Source organism: Polyodon spathula, chromosome 8, assembly GCF_017654505.1.
Source record: "Polyodon spathula isolate WHYD16114869_AA chromosome 8, ASM1765450v1, whole genome shotgun sequence".
Taxonomy (NCBI): domain Eukaryota; kingdom Metazoa; phylum Chordata; class Actinopteri; order Acipenseriformes; family Polyodontidae; genus Polyodon; species Polyodon spathula.
In genome coordinates this window covers 38,243,548-38,265,423 of record NC_054541.1, presented here as the reverse complement: position 1 = coordinate 38,265,423, position 21,876 = coordinate 38,243,548, and the positions used below count along the sequence as shown (strand labels likewise).

At 35.3% G+C, this 21,876-nt stretch overlaps 1 protein-coding gene across 1 annotated transcript in view; it reads left to right on the top strand.

Moving 5' to 3' along the window:
* LOC121319911 (semaphorin-3E-like) overlaps positions 1-21,637 on the top strand; it is a 40,232-nt gene extending 18,595 nt beyond the window's left edge. The window contains exons 3-17 of the mRNA XM_041257868.1: positions 66-125; positions 313-432; positions 4,573-4,666; positions 6,721-6,837; positions 8,008-8,144; positions 9,008-9,122; positions 9,649-9,718; positions 10,650-10,794; positions 11,778-12,000; positions 15,318-15,409; positions 15,901-15,942; positions 16,264-16,430; positions 18,007-18,074; positions 18,316-18,455; positions 18,795-21,637. Coding sequence (XP_041113802.1) covers positions 66-125; positions 313-432; positions 4,573-4,666; positions 6,721-6,837; positions 8,008-8,144; positions 9,008-9,122; positions 9,649-9,718; positions 10,650-10,794; positions 11,778-12,000; positions 15,318-15,409; positions 15,901-15,942; positions 16,264-16,430; positions 18,007-18,074; positions 18,316-18,455; positions 18,795-19,250 — 2,046 coding nt within the window. The 3' untranslated portion in view covers positions 19,251-21,637. The remainder of the gene's footprint in view (positions 1-65; positions 126-312; positions 433-4,572; positions 4,667-6,720; positions 6,838-8,007; positions 8,145-9,007; positions 9,123-9,648; positions 9,719-10,649; positions 10,795-11,777; positions 12,001-15,317; positions 15,410-15,900; positions 15,943-16,263; positions 16,431-18,006; positions 18,075-18,315; positions 18,456-18,794) is intronic.
* The last annotated feature ends 239 nt before the right edge of the window (positions 21,638-21,876 follow it).

The following is a 21,876-nucleotide window of genomic DNA, read 5'->3' as shown; positions in this document are numbered from 1 at the left end:
ATGTAATGCTATATTGTGGCAGTTATTGTAACTTGAAAATATATATTTTTTCCGTTTCATTACAGATACACTGGCCCAGCACACATACTCAGGTGGAAGAATGTCAAATGGAAGGCAAAGATGTGGTACGTATATTCATGTGACCAGCAAGCTTCCAGAAAAAAAAAAAAAAAAAAAGGAAAACATCCATATCCCCAATAATATACACAGAAACCCTACTTCTGACTTGCAATTGCTATTTACTGTGCATTCTGATTTACTTAAAAATGCTTTTGCGACATTGTTCTCATTTCTTTCTTTTTCATTATCTAGACTGAATGTGCAAATTTTATCCGGGTCTTTCACCAATATAACAGAACTCATCTTCTGGCTTGTGGGACTGGCGCTTTTGATCCTATATGTGCCTACATTAGGGTGGGCCATTGGACAGAGGTAAGAGAATGCATTATTACAAATGCTGATATTACCTGATAAAAATAATATATGTACGTTTTAGTAAATCTGTACTTATCCAAGGAAAAGTAATCTAGACCCCCTAAAATGAATTGTTATACTAAACGCTAACCCCAAAGGTAAAGTTTCCATATGGAAAGCTGTCCTAATGACACACCATCTGTCTCCCCATGCAGCTCTGGCACACAATCACATTGATGGTTTTAAATGACACTTAGGATGGTATTCATTTACTAGGTCTGCCCTTGTTGGGAGTACTGTAATGTTACAATATGAATATTCTGACATATATGTAGTCAGTATACTGCATTGTCTAGCACTGTTTCTAAATGGTCCACCTCCTATGTATATATCAAGAAGTTTGGGAAATATTTTGGTAATAGGCATCAGAGCAGAGAATAATTAATTATTGCACCTTTAAGTACTGTATCTTCTTTTTTTCCTCAGGGGGATTGTGCCTCCAATGATTTAAATGTTTTCCTGTCATTTAGCGAGTTTATTTTTGTGGTCCCTCAACACTTTGCTCATTTTTTGAAGAAGATCTGAACCAACTGACTAGGAAATGAAAACAAACATTCCAGCATTCCCAAAGGGGAAACTCAAATTGAAAAAAATCTTACCAACAGCAGTGCAAGTGACTTGCTTGCCATGTGTATGAAATATGGGAGTTTATGTCCAGTTCACACAAATACACACCAGGTGATTAAACCCTTATTATATATATATATATATATATATATATATATATATATATATATATTATATATATATATATATATATATATATATATACTTATATTTATTAGAGAAGGCTACAATTCAATGTACTCCACACAGGCCTTCTATATCACCAATCTTAAAGCACTTACAATTGTTAACATCTGTTTTACAAAGAACTTTAGATCCATATGGTTTTTTAGAAGTTCAGGGTTATCAAACAAATGGAACATTGAGATGAGAACCTTCTTGCACAAATGCAAGAACTGTTATTGTCTAACTATATACCAAAGCAAGAATTAGATTTATTTAATGAAGTCAGTTTTTCAAACTAATCTGATAAGTTTGGAAAGTACATTACAAAAATAATGTACATAATAAAATACAATTACTTCTGTAGTATCTACACATTCAATTGCTGCATTGGTGCAGTTTGTGGTAAGTACAGTTGGACTATGCTGTCATCGTTTGGCCTTGTTTGGTATTATTGATGCCCTTGTTTGCTAATGTTAATTTATAGATATATGTCACATTATAATTCTGAGAATTTCAGGTATGGATTTATTATACTGAGATACATTAATTGAATTTAACAATTGCTTGGTGAATGAAAATATGAAATTAAACATTTAAACATTTGAACCAGAAGCATTTTCAAAGAGTTAACTATTAAAGCCTTTTAAAGGTCTGACATACTTTGTACAAAAGTGTGCTAACATCTGTCATCTCACTACTATGGAGACTTTTTTAGGGGACAACCAAATAGAATGCATTTTAGCAGCACTTCAAATTATTTCCCTAATGAATCACACAAAGGATTCAACAATGCAGTGTTGCAGGGTTAGTTGCAATTTTCATTACCACTGCAAACCCACTGCATGCAGACCATGCACTGCAATCTTAGGCTTAGATCTCTGTCCATCCTGTTGCTAAAAGAGTGAACCTTTAACACCTCACACTCATACAATAAACAGATCCCTTCACCTAATCAGCCTATATAGCTGTGGTCTTCAGAAACTGCAGTACTGCTTTTTATCATTTAACATTGCATTTGCTTCTAAGCACTGTAGTCCAATTGAACTGGGGATGACGCCATGCAAATTTGAACCACATTTAAAGCAGTTGCATGGGTATTAGAGGGTATAGGGTCTTAGCATATAAGAAAATGAATGCACACTAACTGTCAATTGTAGTTGCCCAATTTCTGACGTTTTGTGTGTAGCTCAGCAATACGTTAATTGTGATCTCAAAGTCCATGTTAGAATTATTACGTGCCCCCTTAAATGATCAGAATACCATATAAGGCAAAATCCAAGTGCTTTTATTTTCAATAAGAGTCAGAGTGTTAAGCCAGGTTCATTTTCAGTTCAGATCATGCTTTGTAATTCCCTGTGCATTATGCTTACAAAGTTGTATTTAACAATTCAATAATTGCTGATCTTGATTCTAGAATCAGGTCAATGTGAATCAGATTTTTTGTTAAGTATGAGTTTAAAATAAAAAGGCTTTTACTGTTCAAAATAAGTAAACTAAAACCAAGTTATGTTTTGGTAGATACAATCACTATCCAGATGAGCCCTGGTAAACAAGCAAGTATAACATGTTGCGGATGAGTAATATCTTATACTTTTGATTGGAGCTTTTTGACACAGCAATATGATTTGTTTTTAATTTAATAAGGCCATGCTGGACACTTACCGTTACACTAACACAATGAAGTAATAATATTGTCAACACACCTTCCATTACAATTTATGGGTCGGGTTTGCAGAACCTAAAAAATAGGAAAATATTAATGTATTTATGGTAAAAAAAACAAAACATATGAACATTAGCTCAGCATATGGAACAGTTGAACTTTGAGAACCTGTTTTGAGAAATATTTTCCTTTGGTCATTCAGCAGAGAATTTTCTGGTGCTCCCACTGAAGCTTATAAGAATTGGACAGCAGCTAAAATAAATACAAATGTTTTCATTTTTTTTTAACTATATAACAGGAATGATCACGCTTTTCCATGGCTCATGAAAAAAAAATAACGAAACATGTTTCTTTGCTTATTCTGGGTTTAAGTCTTACTTTTTACTAAACAAAATTGTTTGGCTAAAATGACTAACATAGGCAGCCTCAATCCTGGATTAATTCAGTGTAGACTAGTTTTGTTGTGATAGTTGTTGTGTAGAGCTAATGAGAACCCCCAACAAGAAGGATAACCCCTTCTATTATCTCTCTGCAAGGTGAACAGTATTCACGCTACTTTCACTAAACAGTTTGCAAATGGAAAGATTTTTTGGTGCCGGCTGATTTCTGCTTCATAGCTGTATAAAACGTTACTGTAAATTTACAGTATAATCGTAAATCTCGAAAAACTACTCGCTTCTAAATCTTTTGTAGTCATTTTTGTATTACTTTAGTATAAATACATGTTAATTTGGATTCATATGTTGTTTTTTTCTGACTTTATGTGAACGAAAAGACACACATTTGCCCATTTTCTCATTGGAAATAGTGATATTTTGAAATTTACCTGTCCTGGTCATAAAAGCAAAGTTTGTGGGGAATAATAGCCATTTTCTATACTTTTGAGACATAAGCAATTAGGAAATAACACTTACTACCCAGGAACAAAAAAAAAATTAATTGTTACGGTGTAATTTGTCACATTGCTTTCTTAAACTAATTTGAAATTCAATAGAAAAAAAATATATATGTCCACAATGAGCGGAACTATTTTTTTTTTGTTTTGTTTTGTTTTAAAAGAAGATTGGTTGTGACATATTAAGTTGTCATATAGAAGTGCATTATTGCCATAATAAAGTTTAATAATTCTTATCAGTGCTCCTAGTGAGTGTGAATGTCTTATATTCAAACTGTTGTCTAACTCTGCCGGACTGCTGAAAATGTGTCTTTGAAGATACAAAAACAGATGCCCCATGTCAAATCAAAAGGTCTAAAATACCACCAGCTTTAGGCCAGTTACAATTTACTTACATAAGACATTTGGCTTCTAAAAAAAGTTAAAGTAAACTTGATACATCTGATGCTAGTCCAGATAATTATGTTAGACGTTCCATTCCTTTGAACATTGCTGTCTTTTCAGATTTGAAACACTGATCAAAACCAGGTACTGAGATAATGCACAACTAGTTAGTATACTGCTCAGTATATCAGCTGAGTTTATTAAACAACTCAATCAAAAGTTAAAGGCTGAATGTCTTAGTGTGTAATATAGTAGTTCTAAATGGTTTCCATGGACAGCTGGATCTAATTGTGCCAACGTGATACAATTTTCTTCTGTTTCACCTTTAGTTCTTTATGTATCCCCTTCACCTTTTGTTCTCAATGTATCCCACTGCATGAGTTACACTATATAGTGTGTATGATTGTATTCTTTCATTCTTTAGGACAGGCTGTTTAAACTGGAGATTAACATGACTGAGAGTGGGAGAGGCAGATGTCCATTTGAGCCAAACAGCCCTTGTGTTTCTACCTTAAAACGTAAGACAGATTTATTTATCACTTTTTTCTTCACATTAAACTGTTTAAAAAAATAAAATTAAAAAAAGGCATGTAATTTGCAGACAGGCTAAAATAATTGAATCTATTCAGTCTTGAACAAAGAAGACTACGCAACGACCTGATTCAAGCATTCAAAATTCTAAAAGGTATTGACAGTGCTGACTCAGGGGACTTTTTAGACCTGAAAAAAGAAACAAGGACCATGGGTCACAAATGGAGATTAGATAAAGGGGCATTCAGAACAAAAAATAGGAGGCACTTTTTACCCACGAATTGTGAGGGTCTGGAACCAACTCCCCAGTAATGTTGTTGAAGCTGGGATCCTTCAGGAAGCTGCTTGATGGGATCAATAAGCTACTAACAACCAAACGAGCAAGATAGGCCGAATGGCCTCCTCCCGTTTGTAACCTTTCTTATGTTCTTAAGTGTTCACAGTGACGCTTTCCAAAGAAAATCAGTTCTAAGTGAATGGCATTGGTTTGTGCAGTTCTCTAAGTTGCTTTTGCTTGTTTTCTTTGTAGCACTAAATCATCGTAACTAGGAATGTGCTATAAACATATCCAATGGCATTTTTATGATTGAGAAAGAATTGAGTTCAATTACTGATGCATTGTGCTTTCTTGGAATTCTCCTTTGCTGAGCACAGCAACATCAAACGACAAGACAAGTAGACCACAAAGCCTTCACCATGTTGCAAGCACATACTAACTCTAGTCTTGTGTTTATCATTTATTTTTAACAAGCAGTCTTCATATACTGTACATTGAAACCACAAGCACACCCAGCTACAGTGAAATTAATCTACTAGTTTATGAGCAAAGCGGCAGAAAATTTGATGAAAAATGGTTTCTCTTAAAGATTTTTTAGGCTTAGATTAATTGTACCATCCCTAGCAGAAATAACATAATGAATTCCATTTATAGTCACACTTAAGTCAAATCATTATGTTATTCAGAAAATAACTACCATGCTGTTTCCCTATAGGGAGGGACAACACCACATCACTGCATCTGTTTTCAATACATTGAAATAGTTTTAGCCATACTGTGAATAAGGGCGTAGTCTGCCTGGGAGAATATGCATCTTAGGCAACTGCTTTTAATTACTTAATCCTGTCGTTTTAATATATCTATTTCATGTTTTTGGATATAGATTTTCTTGCCCCCCCCCCCCCCCCCCCCCAAAAAAAAAAAAAAAAGCTGGAGTGCTTGGAGAAATTGGTGAAGTTCATCCAATAGGCCTCAACTGAATTGTTAGCCTGATATTAAGCAGATCAAGGGAGGTGTGTGAAATCCCTGGGGAACTCTTTATACCGACCCCTGACCCCTCTATTGTCTATAGATGGGACATTGCTGTCTGAACTGCATCTGCCAAAATATTCAGGCATGCCCATAAAAGAGAGGCCAAACCGAGCAATTTCTCACTATCAAAATGAAGGCTACTTGATTACATAATTGACTGAACAGATTTAATTTTTCTACCACATTATTATGAAGAAGTGTCATGGTATGTCATGGTAATCGTTATTTTTTTTATAATCTAATCTCATATTTGTAATCTTCCTCCAAAAAAAATGTGCAGTCATCATTTATCCAACACTGCCCCCTTGTGGACATTTCTTTTGCTTTTACAGTACAGTAAACATCTTTACTCTGATATAAATGCGCATTTCTGTAATACATCGTTTTCGTAGTACTGTATACTGCAGGGGTGGCCAACCCTGGTTCTGGAGAGCCACAATCCTTAATTATCAATTTATGAAGAATGCAAGTTGTTGATCAATTTAGCAGGTTAATGTGTTCAATTAAATCAGAAGTGGTCAGATCTGGTCCATGAGAGCTGGTAGACTGTTCTGGTTTTTGAGCCAAATTATCTCTAAATTACTAAATTGAACAAATTACCTGCTTAGCTAGTCAAAATGAAATTATTCTAAGTGTTTAGGAATTAATGATTAGGGGTTACCTATAAAACAGTGTATAAGCTGTGTATGCATATTATGATAACCATGTGAATGTCCTGCTTTTGGTCTTCAGGGGGCGAGTTATTTGTTGGGCTCTATACGGATTATTGGGGATATGATGCTGCTATTTATCGGATGGACCACCTTTCCTACACAAGAACAGAACGGAATGATGAACGGCAGTTAAAAGGCAAGCGCTTTTAAAGTACCTTAAAGCTGTATACTGTACCACTATAAAACTGTGTCCTTACAGGAATGATAACCAAAGAAGCTGATTTCCTTTTTAGCATGAGCAGCATTATCACTGGTATCCTTGTCATTGTTTTTAAAAAATCATTTAGTTTGTACTTCTTTGTTTTTCTTTAATTCAAATGTGTATCTATCATGTTATTTTTTTAAATATTAACATATCCCAAAATAAAGTATAAAAACATGCAGAAAACCAATACAGACATGCTTTTATTTTAGCTCTTATACTGCTTTATATTTTATACTGCATCACTTGTGGTATGCTACTACACTGTAAAACTAAATATTTAAGAAATAAGCACAGTCTTAAGCAATAGACTTTAAACACAGTTTACTGTTTATTTTAATCATTTCAAAATATGCTGTACCAAAATAAACAGTACAGCACAAAGTAAATAAATATTGAAATTAGTGCAAAATCTGTTACATATTTTTCTTTGGTTTATTACAATCAGTGCAGTTGTAATATGTTTAAGCTCCCTGGTGACCAGCAGGTGGCCAAAAGGTGGGTCTCTGTACATTTCAATTTCTGCCTTCTTACTGTCTAACTCACATAAATCAGTCACTTTGCAGGGTAGCACTGAAAACATCTTCTACCCATGCTAACACATTCCTTGGCAAGTGATATAAATTAAATAAGTGATGGTCCATGGAAATAAAAAAGAAAAAAATGTTAAGAGCCCCTTAAACTGAAGATGGTATTAGCCACAGGCCACTATAAAGCTATTGTAATGTGTGTATGTCGTTTAGACATGTGTTGACGGAATTCTTTTTCCTTGCCCTAAATATTGAATTAGCTTTCCTGAGATTCAAAAATAACACTATCTGAGAGCCAAAATACATCCAACTATAATAAACAAAACAAGTAGAGTAGATTAAAGCAGGTAATTCTGTTATAATGCTATTCAACTGCATTGTATTGTAATGTACATTAAAATTACAGGTACTACAGGTTGAATTATACAATTTCAATACCACTAATGTGTTTTATTGTGGGGAGGCTGCAGATAACCATATACAGTAGTTCTACATTCGTTTTTGCCCTTATGATTTCAGATGTTGAAAATGTCCAAGAGGGTTTGTTTTAGATTATTAGGTTTTTGTTTTTCAGAACCCAAGTTTGTTGGCTCGTATGTTATCCCTGACAATGATGACCACGAGGATGATAAAGTGTATTTCTTCTTCACCGAAAAAGCAATTGAGGCAGATGGTGGTGCGGTTTATACAAGGGTTGGGAGAGTCTGTGCTGTAAGAAATATCATTATTATGTTACTTAAGAATAGGAAGCGCTTCAAGCCTGTCTTACGGCTGCTTAACTTTAAAATGTGTCTATATGTCTTATCTATCTGATTTGTAAGGTGCTTAGGTGCACTGTTCCCAGATTATGGAATGAACTACCACCTGCTGTTAGAGATGCAGAGTCACTTCATATTTTTAAATCAAGATTAAAAACTCACTTTTTTAGACTAGCATTTTATACCAAATGTTAAAAGTGCTCCTTCGTCTTCTCTTGTTTTATTTCTCTACTAATATTAATATTTTTTGTTGTTTTGGTTCGTTTAACTAACTTTTTCATGTTAATTTTTTATTGTTTTAATTAATTTTATTGTATTTGTTGTTTTTATTGACTTGTAAAGCACTTTGAGATATTGTTGTATGAAAGGCGCTTTAAAATAAATGCTTACTAACTTGTGGAAATCTGCATTTAAGGGTTAAGATCTTTTTGAAATGTTGGAATACATAATCTAATAGTCAGTGTATTACAAGTAACGTCATGCAGAGGCTGACTACTGTGTTGATGTCTTCATACATTGGAAAATGTTCCCAGACTCATTACACAATTCATTCTATTTATCTTCTCATGGCAGTATACATTTCATAAACTACTGTAAATAAAAGCCTAGCCACACTACTTTAAAATAGCCTTTGAAATGGTAATGTCGCTATGTGCTTTAAATAAACACACAGAGAAGCAGATCTTCACCACCATACCCAATCAGGCATTTCACCCTTCTGAAATGAGGAAGATGTCCAGATTAATGCTGTCTAAACTTGTCCATTGTCAGATATTTGAGAAATTATTAACATTTTGATTTTTGCTTTCTCCACAGAATGACCTTGGAGGACAAAGAATGCTGGTAAATAAATGGACCACTTTACTCAAAACACGACTTATTTGTTCTGTGCCTGGGCCTAATGGAATTGACACATATTTTGATGAATTGGGTAAATACAGCTTTGTAATATAAATAGCCTGAAGCATTTTTAAAATAAAAAGCATGATATTTATATGATAGCTTATTACTGTAGATGTTAAAGTATTCTGCCCCCCACCCTCTCACTACCATCATTACAAGGCTATAATATGTTTTGTCTTATTTTTTGTATATTTTGTCCTTAATAATACTGATATGATTTGAAAGACTTGGAAGCAGAAAAACTGTTGGAGCTACTGCTCTGATAGAAAACATCGATTGAGTTTTTGCACAGGGTCTAGAGAGATCTTTTACCAGAAGAAACTGTGAGAAAGTTGTTTCAACTACTGCTTTAAAAAGATATCAAACCATCTGGACTGTACTTACTGACTTCACAGCAGACCTAACGAAATGGTGGTATTATAGAATGTTGAGTGTGAAATGTGCAACCCGTGAGGTGAAATAAGTTAAAACACCCTCTTGCCCAATGTGTGCCTTTGAGCTACAGATTTACTAAAATAAAAGACAATCACTAAGGTCTTTTATATGTTTTCCAGAGGATGTGTTCCTACTCCAAACACGAGATGATAAAAAACCTGAGATTTTTGCCCTATTCAGCACTACAAGGTCAGTGATTTGAGCTAAAGTGTAGTCGTCATGTACAGATCCCAACCATGACACAATTTGCTGAATGCAGACTAAACACGCAATGTAGATGAATTCTATTTAAAATGTTCAACATTACAATAGCTACATTTAAATATTAACATTTAGAGTACAACCACAGCACCCCTATTGACATGCACCTACCACCCTCTGCTGGGCATGGAACAAACCCTTCTAGGGTCATTGACCTCTGTGTCAAATCTAAACTTCATGCAACATTCTCCTCAAAAGCTATGTCCAAAAAAAGAATATTTTGACAAAACAAAGAAATAATTATCTGCCAGTATTTTTGTACTACATATGTCGTAATCTGAAAGATGAGGAGACATTTTTGTATCAATTCAGTTGAACTAATAGATGTGTATGTTCTGGAGGTCCATGTGTGGCAATGTGCAGCCATACAGGGGGCCAATGTGTACTGTATATAGTCACTATTCTCCAAACAGATCATGCATCTCATTTGTTCATAATTACTTATGAAGTATGCTAAACTAAGAACACACAGTGTATATAATAAATATTACTTGTCTCACACATGTCTTTAAAATGTATATCGTATACCATTTGTTCTTAAAATTTTACAGTACAACATTGCAACTTATTTTTGTATTATTTAACAAGAATAAGTAACACGAAATTTTATTTAAAACCTTCAGTATGTCTCTTGGAAAATGCCTCCAGTTAGTCTTAACCTTTAACCTAACAGTCAACATGTGCACCGATCTGAAATCTGATAGCATACATTGTTCCAAACATGTAATGCTGTGGGACTGAGATGGTAGACAATGAAAATCGGGGTCATGTCTATTACCATAATGTAAACAGGTGTTCACTGCAAGCATGGGGAATAGTCTACATGCATGCACTGCTATTTTGCCTTTTCTTTTTACAGCAATGTATTTAAAGGATATGCTGTGTGTGTTTATCATATGGCTGATATTCGAGATGCATTCAATGGGCCATATGCACACCAAGAAGGACCAGAATACCATTGGGTAGCATATGAGGGAAAAGTGCCATTTCCAAGACCTGGATCAGTAAGCCATTTTTAAAGCCTTGTTATATATTACTGCTTAAGTGTTATTTAGCAACATTTCAATATTAACAGGCTTCTTAATGGGTTAATATATTTCTGAGCGAAAACTTTTCTGAAGTGAAACCTTTCAGCTAATGCCTTTATGTCTTATAATAATGTTCTTTTTTTTTTTTTTTTTTTTTTTTTTACAAACTGTTTTGCTTTGTTTCGAAAGTTCACTTGACATCGTGTTGCCCACATCATAGTGATAGCAATCCTAGCAAGCCTTGTACTGATGTATGCAGTTGTAAATGCATGGTGAGTTTAACCCTATGCATAAGCCAAGAAGTGAATTTTAGGCACTTAAAGCTTGACTGACAATAGGAGTAAAATCTTCTGGAATAATGAGGTCAATATTACATCATTTCAAATACTTAAAAAAATGCCAGAGAAATAAATTAAATTCACCCACGAACAAATTCAGCCTGTCTTTCTATTGGCCTGAAGGTAACATTAACAGCTTTTACACAAATCCGTTCTCTGAAATGAAATTAAGTTTAGCACATTGAGATCAATCTTTGTGAAAAATCACTTCTGAGAAACATGGTTCAAACTTGTCTTTAAATAAAGTGTTATTTATTTGCAAGCAAGTCATTTGGAAGAAAAAAATAATTCTTCCTGAGTAGATGTCTGCCTACATCAACCCTTTACTGTATCGTTATCTATGAAACACTATTAGGAAATTGAATGCTTGCTGACCTTTAAAATCTGTGACACCAGCGTGCTCCTGTTAAATGGAAATTTAAATGTGTGGTCAGGAATACTACTGAAAAAACCAAAAATGAAATATAAAAGAAAACTATTCACTAATATGTTAAAATTAACCATATGTTGCTCTTACATTTAATAGAATGTACTATAGTCCTGCTTGATTTATGCATATGCACCACTTCCAACCACTTGACAATGCTTTATAATCATTTTTTGTTGTTGTTTTCCCCTCAGTGTGCCAGTAAGATGAATGGAGGTCAGTACACTAGTTCCAAGGGTTACCCAGACGATGTCCTTCGCTTTGTGCGTGCTCACCCTGTAATGTACCAGCCTGTCTACCCTGTAAACAAGAGACCAGTTCTTCTCAGAACAGATGGGAAATACAATCTCAAACAGATTGCTGTGGACAGAGTTGAAGCAGACGATGGATACTACAATGTTCTTTTTGTAGGAACAGGTAAAAAAGACGGGAGACATCTGCCAGGACATTTTGTTATAAACTAGTTATAAATCCAAGCAGGGCTGGCCTTCGGCTGTGGGGAGCCCAAGGCGATGATGATTGAGTGTGGGTCCAGAATGAATGCTACAGTAGCAACCGCATCTTAAGCTGGGTCCACACCTCAGCGATCAGTTGTGCAGCATAGTCGCATGCAACCTAGTCTCTTATGTGTGGACATCCTTGCAACCAGCTGCAGGGCTCTACTTTACAAGCAACCTCCTGAGTGACTTCTGTAGACATAGGCGATCACGTGGCAATCCGCAAACTCCGACTGGTTCTTATAATGCTGACTGCACGGCTTGCATATCCTGTCAATTTAAATAAATAAATAAATAAATAAATAAGTTTTTACATGGCTTTGTTTACTTAACTTTATTTTTTCTTTAGGGAATATGGCATTTAAAATAATAGCAGTTGAAAAAAATAACAGCCAGCTCTTCCTTGTTAATTACTGGACACGTTACAACCTGACCAAAAAAGTGTCACCTCATTTGTCAAAAAATAAATAAATTAAATACAATTCTAAACTTGTAGACATGGGACAAAAAAAAATGTGTCAACTCAGTTGTCAAAACCAAACTACTTGACCTTGTAGATGGAATAAAAATATAATAAAACCTGTCACCTCAGTTATCATAAAAAAATGGAACGCGGGAACCTTGTTGACAATTTCTCAGATGTGGACACAGCAACTGCTTGTAACTGAGTTGCACGATTTGCAGCAAATGGGTTGAGCAACTGATCGCTCAGGTGTGGACCCGACTTTAAAGTTAGTATGTCAGGTGCAGTAGACCTATTGAAAAATACTGTAATGCCTGACTATAAGTGGGTTCTGACATGTCGGTAGCAAGAATAACCAGACAGAAATAAATACATAAATAAACAATAATAATAATAATAATAATAATAATAATAATAATAATAATAATAATAAAAAAAATCCCTCTTTGACACTTTATGTGCAATGCCACTTTGTCACCCCCCCTTCAATTAGTTTTTTGTGTTTTGTGTTACAGTAAATATTTTTAACAAAATGTACCCCCTATGTAATCATACCAAGATTTGTAATATTTTGTAAAAAGAAACTTCTGCCACATCTCTCATCCATGGCAAAACACATAGCAGCCTGAATTATATTATTATTATTATTATTCCATTTTACTGGGTAAAGAAAATAATCTATTATGAATGATGAACGGTATTAGAAACAATCATGCTGTGTGTGTGTGTGTGTGTGTGTGTGTGTGTGTGTGTGTGTGTGTGTGTATATATATATATATATATATATACAGTACTGTGCAAAAGTTTTAGGCAGGTGTGAAAAAATGCTGTAAAGTAAGAATGCTTTCAAAAATAGACATGTTAATAGTTTATATTTATCAATTAACAAAATGCAAAGTGAGTGAACAGAAGAAAAATCTACATCAAATCAATATTTGGTGTGACCACCGTTTGCCTTCAAAACAGCATCAATTCTTCTAGGTACACTTGCACACAGTTTTTGAAGGAACTCAGCAGGTAGGTTGGCCCAAATATCTTGGAGAACTAACCACAGTTCTTCTGTGGATTTAGGCAGCTTCAGTTGCTTTTCTCTCTTCATGTAATCCTAGACAGACTTGATGATGTTGAGATCAGGGCTCTGTGGGGGCCATACCATCACTTCCAGGACTCCTTGTTCTTCTTTACTCTGAAGATAGTTCTTAATGACTGTATGTTTGGGGTCGTTGTCATGCTGCAGAATAAATTTGGAGCTAATCAGATGCCTCCCTGATGGTGTTGCATGATGGATAAGTATCTGCCTGTACTTCTCAGCATTGAGGAGACCATTAATTCTGACCAAATCCCCAACTCCATTTGCAAAAATGCAGCCCCAAACTTGCAAGGAACCTCCACCATGCTTCACGGTTGCCTGCAGACACTCATTCGTGTACAGCTGTCCAGCCCTTCGGCGAACAAATTGCCTTCTGCTGCTAGTTGAGTTGAGTCGCTTGGCCTTGTTTCCACGTTGGAGGTATGGCTTTTTGACCGCAAGTCTTCCATGAAGGCCACTTCTGACCAGACTTCTCCGGACAGTAGATGGGTGTACCAGGGTCCCACTGTTTTCTGCAAATTCTGAGCTGATGGCATTGCTGGACATCTTTTGATTGCGAAGGGAAGTTTAAGCATGATGTGTCTTCATCTGCTGCAGTAAGTTTCCTTGGCCGACCACTGCGTCTATGGTCCTCAACGTTGTCTGTTTCTTTGTGCTTCTCAAAAGAGCTTGGACAACACATCTGGAAATCCCTGTCTGCCTTGAAATTTCTGCCTGGGAGAGACCTTGCTGATGCAGTATAACTACCTTGTGTCTTGTTGCTGTGCTCAGTCTTGCCATGGTGTATGACTTTTGACAGTAAAGTGTCTTCAGCAACCTCACCTTGTTAGCTGAGTGTGGCTGTTCCTCACCCAGTTTTATTCCTCCTACACAGCTGTTTCTGTTTCAGTTAATGATTGTGTTTCAACCTACATATTGAATTGATGATCATTAGCACATGTTTGGTATAATTGTTTAATCATACACCTGACTATATGCCTACAAAATCCCTGACTTTGTGCAAGTGTACCTAGAAGAATTGATGGTGTTTTGAAGGCAAAGGGTGGTCACACCAAATATGGATTTGATTTAGATTTTTCTTCTGTGGGCGGGTCATGTGAGTAGACCAGACCCAATGAGAAACTATCATCATCTATGGTTACTAAGGAATAGAACAAATATTTAAAATAAATAAATAAACACGTTTACTGGCACCAGAATTTAATGTTGCTGGTGCTATAGTGGTAGAGTCTAGCACCATAGCACCAAATTTGCACTCCTGAGCATTTTGGTGTACGTAACAAATACTTTAAATCTCATGGCACATTAATTCTCACGGCAGCCTGGTTGAGCACGGGGCCCCCTAAAGGGTGGGGGCCCTAGGCATCCACCTTGCTTGCCTTGTTTTAAGGCCGACCCTGAATCCAAGCATTTTAGAGGTTTCCTGAAGCATACATACTGTCTGAAATGGATTTTAGTACTTGTGACAATTGTTAAATGCTGGTAGTGTAAATGACCAGGGAATCTATATTATTTGTCAGAAACAATTTCAGCCCTAGCACTTCAAAAGGCACCTCCTTATATTAGTTATTACGGTGAACCTAGTTGCACTTACAATGATAACTAGTTCTGAATCATAGCTTGATTTTGAATCCCATTTCATTTATTTTGTATTGGATCATTTTTCTTTTTATTTATTTTTCAGACAATGGCATTGTACAAAAAGTGATCACAATATACAACAAGGAAACTGAAACTATGGAAGAAGTAATTCTGGAAGAACTACACATTTTCAAGGTAACCACGTAATTTTTGATATGGTCATACCTTGTAAATTCTCCAGCGTGACTCATCTTGTATTTGTGAGTCATTTATCAGAGACATTGTGTAGATTTTGCAGATTTTGTATTAGCAGTGACTATCACAACCGTGATAGAGAATATGTGACATGAAGTATATTACAGCTCCACGGTGCTAAACTGCTGTTTTTCATTGGGACTTATTCCTTAACATTTAGGTTATGGATATACCAATACGTTCCATATATGAAGGCACAATTCAACGTCTGTTTGCAGTCTTTTATGTTTACTGGTATCATAATTTGAGGCCAGTATTTAAAACAGCTTAAGGGAAGTGACCTGCACTACAAAACTGCAGTGATACCATATGCTTGAGTAAGTGAGGGGTCTGAATCGAATAGAACCCCTAGTTCATATTGTAGTAATATTAATAACAAGAGTAATCATTTTAAATTTCTTTTTTCTTTTTCTTTTCTTTTTTTTGTTTAGGTTCCTGCCCCGATAGTGGCAATGGAAATTTCTGTTAAAAGAGTAGGTTCACTGTATAATATGTACTGTAAAAGAGATCAAATATAAAAGTTAACAACCATTCTTTAAAATTCAGCTATTGACAGTGCTTTTTTATGTTATATATGTTTGAAAGGGACAGCTCTATAATACAATGAATGTTACTTAAAATGGTTTGGCCATACTCCTCAATATTTTTTTTTTTTTTTATATATATACTGATTAGTGTGGCATGTTTTGTTACCCAAATATTGGAGTCATGTTCAAGTTTAATAAACATAGTTCTTTTTAAATATGTTCTGGGAACAAATGTTCAATGGATTTTAACATTCAATTCCCTTACAGCAACAACTGTACATCGGTTCTGAATCTGGAATAGCTCAGGTAAAGCTCCATCAGTGTGATGTGTATGGAACAGCATGTGCTGACTGCTGCCTGGCTAGGGATCCATACTGTGCCTGGGATGGGGTGACATGCTCCAGATATTACCCAGCTGGAATACTCACTAAAAGGTAACACACATGTTGTAAGCTTTATGTTTTAATAGAATTGGTTCAGTAAACTATTTATTTTAAATTAAAATTAATTTTGCACCTGGAGGTGCAGTATACTGTTCCTTGAGAGTTCACTTTTCATTTACAATTCTTCCACAATGCATGTATTATTCTGCTAATAAAAATACAAACATAAGTACAACCCTTTCCTGTAAAGAATAGCAGGTTATACACTGAATCCAGGGTTCTGTGTCCTGGATTCAGTGACTTATTGTTTCTTAACTGACCAATAAGTCTGTTTATTGACGAGCAGTGCCTAAAAAGAAGATAAGTTTCCCTCACTGTTCTAAAAAGTTTGCTTGATGCTTTAATCATGTTTATAGCTTATGACTTGTGGGTGCTTATGAAAGTATCTTCTGAATTATCAAAGCATTTTCACTGAGCAAATAGAAATCCAGTATTGCACACATAGCCTATGCATTCTCAACCAGCATCTTCATTAGGCCATTCCGTTTTGTTTGAATTATTGTGTGCTCACAAAACGCAAAAATGTCATAATTACCATTATGGCACACATTTAACAACTTTCTTTAAGAACTGTAAAAGATACAACTTTATTTTGACTTGTATTAATTGTGTCTGTATGTTGAGAAATCCTTGTTACCAAGACATCTCTTGAACAACTTTGTGAAGGTCCTGGGGCCACAGTTTGTCTTGCTAATACTAAACAGGAACTACATTCCATTAACAATATTTAATCAATTTCTTTGAAAACATTACATTATTTCTAGAACACAGAATAGACAAAATGACGATCTGTTTTCATACAAACACAATTAAACTTTATGTACCGCATATTATTCAAAATACCAGAAAAAAATTATGATAATTGTTTTTGACTTGTGCATAAAACAATTTTAGAAAAAAAATAGAAAACCATTTGGAGAAGCTAATGGGTGTTCCTTCATTCCTAGTGACCAATGTCACACTGATTTGTGAAGCACATTAATGATAGACCAAGAGCTGGATGTTCACCTTAGAAAACACATTAGAGACAATTTTACATCTCTATGGTTACAGTGTAATTACTGCAGGATTTTCTTACACAGTTACAAAAGTCAGCAAATGTCAGACGGCAGGGTGTCCTGATTGCTGAACTGCATGTATTGTCTGTAAAAAACAGGACAATAATTTCATCCAGGGTTTCTGTGACATCATAAATTACGAGACCGAAGGTCGAGTAATTTATAAACTGTCACAGAAACCCGAGATGGAATTGTCTTCCTGTAACTCACTGAAGAGGCCCATCTATTATTTTTTATAACACATGGATACCCTTGTGATTATAATATTAAAGAAGACCAGGTCTTTCAGTGCGGTACAGACGTTATATGTTATCCGTTTAGTTTCTTTGAGATACGAATGTACCAGCTTTACATCTTTATTTAATTTTTTTTTTTTTTTTAAATTGATGTATTCTTATTTTGTTGATAATTGATGAACATTTCTGTACTGTGGGTGTTGTTGAGTTATTGAAATATTTTTGTATTCACTTTATATTTCTAATTTGTGTTGCATATTTTTCTTTATGCAGACGCTTCCGTAGACAAGATGTCCGTCATGGTAACGCGGTGCAACAGTGTCGTGGACAGCATACACACGGTATGTACAACAACAAAACTGCTGTAGTTTATTGTGCTCCATCCTGTGGTTGCTGGTCCACTATGAAAGGCACTATATAAAAATAAAGATATTAAAAAATAAAGATATTAACAACTTAAACAAAAAAATAGTCCCTCTTAAAATAAAATATGATTTAAATTGCTTGTAGATGATTTGATTTAAAAAGAAATAAAAACATAACAAATATAATATTTTGTTAATGAAATACCATTGTTTCTAGGGGGGGTTTCAGAAATGGCTGAGGAGAAGCTGGTTTATGGTATCGAACACAACAGTACACTACTTGAGTGCACGCCAAGGTCTCCACAGGCAAATGTTCTCTGGTTAATACAAAGGAATTATGACAACTGGAAGGATGAAGTAAGACAAACTTTGTATAGATTCAACACTTTGCAGAATGTTTTTAAACTCTGTCTGTGCCTGTTCCTAAAACTTTTTTTTTTTTTCCTGCTGGTATTTAATATTTTAAGATTACACAACTTATAATGTTGAGTAGGGTATGTGTTAATACATATTCTTCTCATCTGTGTAATCCACACTAAAGCTCTCCTTTGGTCAAATTATATGTGGTACAATAGTTAATGATGTACATAATAAAAACGTAAACCTTTAAAAAGTACTTATAAAAGTCATTGTTTTGTGCTAGGTTTGTGTGACCCCCCCAACCTCTGACCCTGTGCTTTTCTTTTGTGAACTTAGGTGAAAACAGATGAAAGAATTGTAAAAACAGACCATGGCCTTTTATTCCTGAAACTGCATCGGATGGATGGTGGGACTTATATTTGTCAGACAGTGGAGCATGGCTTCATCCACACAGTTACTAAGATCACCCTAGAGGTCCTGGAAGAGGAGAGAATTGAGGACATGTTTAATAAAGATGACGAGGAAGAGCTACACCATAAAGAACCTTGCCCTGCACCGCAGGGGTTGTCTCATGGGTCCAATCGGCTTTGGTACAAGGAGTTCCTTCAGTTGATAGGATACAGCAACTTCCAAAGGGTGGAGGAATACTGCGTGAGAGTCTGGTGCACAGACAAGAAACGGAAAAAGCTGAAAACACTACCAGCCAAATGGAAATACTCCCAAATACAGGAGAGGCAAACCAAGACAAGAGGGGAACGCCACAGAAGTCCTAGACATGCCCGGGATACTTGATGATTGTAGGAATTTTACTGGAGATAACTATTAAAATGTGCTCAAGAACATTGTGATCTTTATATAATACAGATACCTGTGTTATGCTTTGTGTATTAAAGCAACATTTTCTATAAGTACTCTGAAACTATACAAGGATAGGTCTAACTGGAATATGGTCAATCTATAATACTAATTAAGAGCATAATTGTACAAAGATGAACTATTTACGCCGCTAAATGTTTCTGTTGATCCTTGCACAGGTCATTGACTCAGGTGTATAAATTCTTAAATAAAAAGCACAGTAATGGTGACCAAAATCCAGTGTTACTTACTGTAAGCTACTAAGGATTTACTTATGTTGCCTTAACTGGAATTATATAATATGAAACCTTTATAATAAAAAGCCAAAAAAGCATTACAGCATTTTAAAAAATTGGACTGTAGGATATTTGTCAGGCCACTTTCTATCTTCCTGAGTTGTCAGCACATCATCAAAACCAGTGTGGTTCAGATGGTTGCAGATCGAGCTTTTTGGCTGACCAGTCAATTTGATTGGCTGTTTGGCTGTGTTCTGACTTATGCTTAAGCAATAGAGCCAGTCGATGCGTGCGCTACCGTGTGGTAGATGACCGTGACTGGAGTTAAGCGTCCCGAGACATTGATTTGCTGTTCAGTAGCTGGGAATTGAACCTTCATTACGGTTTCCTGTCACAGACATGATTTCCCTTGTCTCTATACCAGCATCAGAAAGTATGTTTAAGTAGCTTTTTATGTTACGAAATTAGTTGTAGATTAGAATATTAATAGAAAAAGACGGTATTTATGAACAGATTGATTTTAAAATGTAATTCACAGTTAAACACTTCAATGTTCCAGCGGGCATCTATGCAAAATAGAAGCCCGCTAGATCTGGAAGCTGATTTGCTGTTCACGCTCATCGTTTTGTAATCATGAATATACATTTTACTTCTATTAATATGATCCGCTGTGAGAATCCTTGCAAACCGCACAGCCCTGAACTCGACAAAACCCCCAACACAACTACTAGTCAATCACGCACTGTCTGAATAACAAGCCAGAAGTATCCCACTTTCTTCAAATGGAAACCTCAAATTCTTCTAAATACACCAGAATGTATATTTAAGGTTTTTGGCTGGGTTTCTTTCTGAGCGGCCCGCTTGCCTTTAAGGTTGTAATTAGCATCATTAAACTATCTCAACAAGCTCAACTATTTTGATATCTGTACATTATTAAAACGACAGCGATGATCGCTTTACCGTCGCTGCTTGGAGGTTGTATCTACATTAACTGTTTCATAAAACAAAGACTTCACCCTCGCTAAACTCGACAAATAAAATTAACTATGATTGTGATGATTAATTATGTGTTTGCATTATAAGAGCGCTACTTAAAATGCAGAGCAATTCATTTCATTCCGCCGCCTTTATTCTGCATGTTAAGTTGTTCGCTGGAGTAGAAAGAAATCTTAACTACACACATCAATCACTCTACATGAGCAAGATGTTAAAAAACACAGTATAGATAGCAGCAGGACTTGGGAACTCAGAATCCATTTATTTTGCGGCAATGCAATGTGCAAAAGAGCTTAGATAAGTATGATTTTTTTTTTTTTTTTTTTTTTTTTACCTTAGCTGGCTACAGCCTTGAACACTCACTTTAAATATTACTTTACACTGACTCACAATGTACTTGTCCCTAAAATTGAACTCAACTACACCTTTTATGAAGTATATTAAGTGCTACATGTACACATAAGATTCACGTTTACTTGTTATGCATTCTGAAATAAATAAATAAATAAACATCAATTTCACACAAATATAATCGTTAAACATCAGCAGCAGAAAGGTGGCCACTCGATCATACTCATGTACCATATTCTAGTTTCCTTTTCTTGTGTCAGATGGGGACATGCATAGCATCAAAATAAAGGCGATGCATTACTATTTAACATGTTAATAGCACATATGTTATTGAGCTATTTAAATTTTAAACAAGAAGTTTCGTTTCCACCCTTCCATTTCTGTTCAATGACGCGTTTGGTCACGTGAAAAGTTGGTTAGTTTTAGCTCAGGGATGTTCATATATTCCTGGACTAAATCTAAATGCTTTTTATGCCCTGTAAAAGTTTAGATTTGGGATGAGAAATGTATAGTTAATCCACCTTGTTTACATTTCTTTGCACATAAATGATTATGAAATAGCACATAAGAGAAAGGAAAGGGAAAACACCCTTCTGACAAACACAGTGAAATTATACTGAAACTGTATAAAAATGTCAAGGCTGGAGTATGTTTAACTGCTCCAAAGAGTATTGTATAGAGGATACTGCATAGTTTTATATAGTTTTAAACGAAATGGAAAAAAAAAATATATACACAAGACAGGCCTGAATAGACTGGCTGCTTTCTTTAAATACACTACACCCACCGAGATTATAGCCTGTCGTTACTTCGGTCCACGTCAGGCCCTATTAATTAATAGATTGTTATGAGGTGTTAATATAATAATGAATGTAATGCAATCCAGTTGTGTTTATGTTGTTATTTGTGTGTAAAAAATACGTCCCTCACACATTTTTTTATGCAGGGAGGATTTTAACCCCATCCCTGCTGTGTTACAG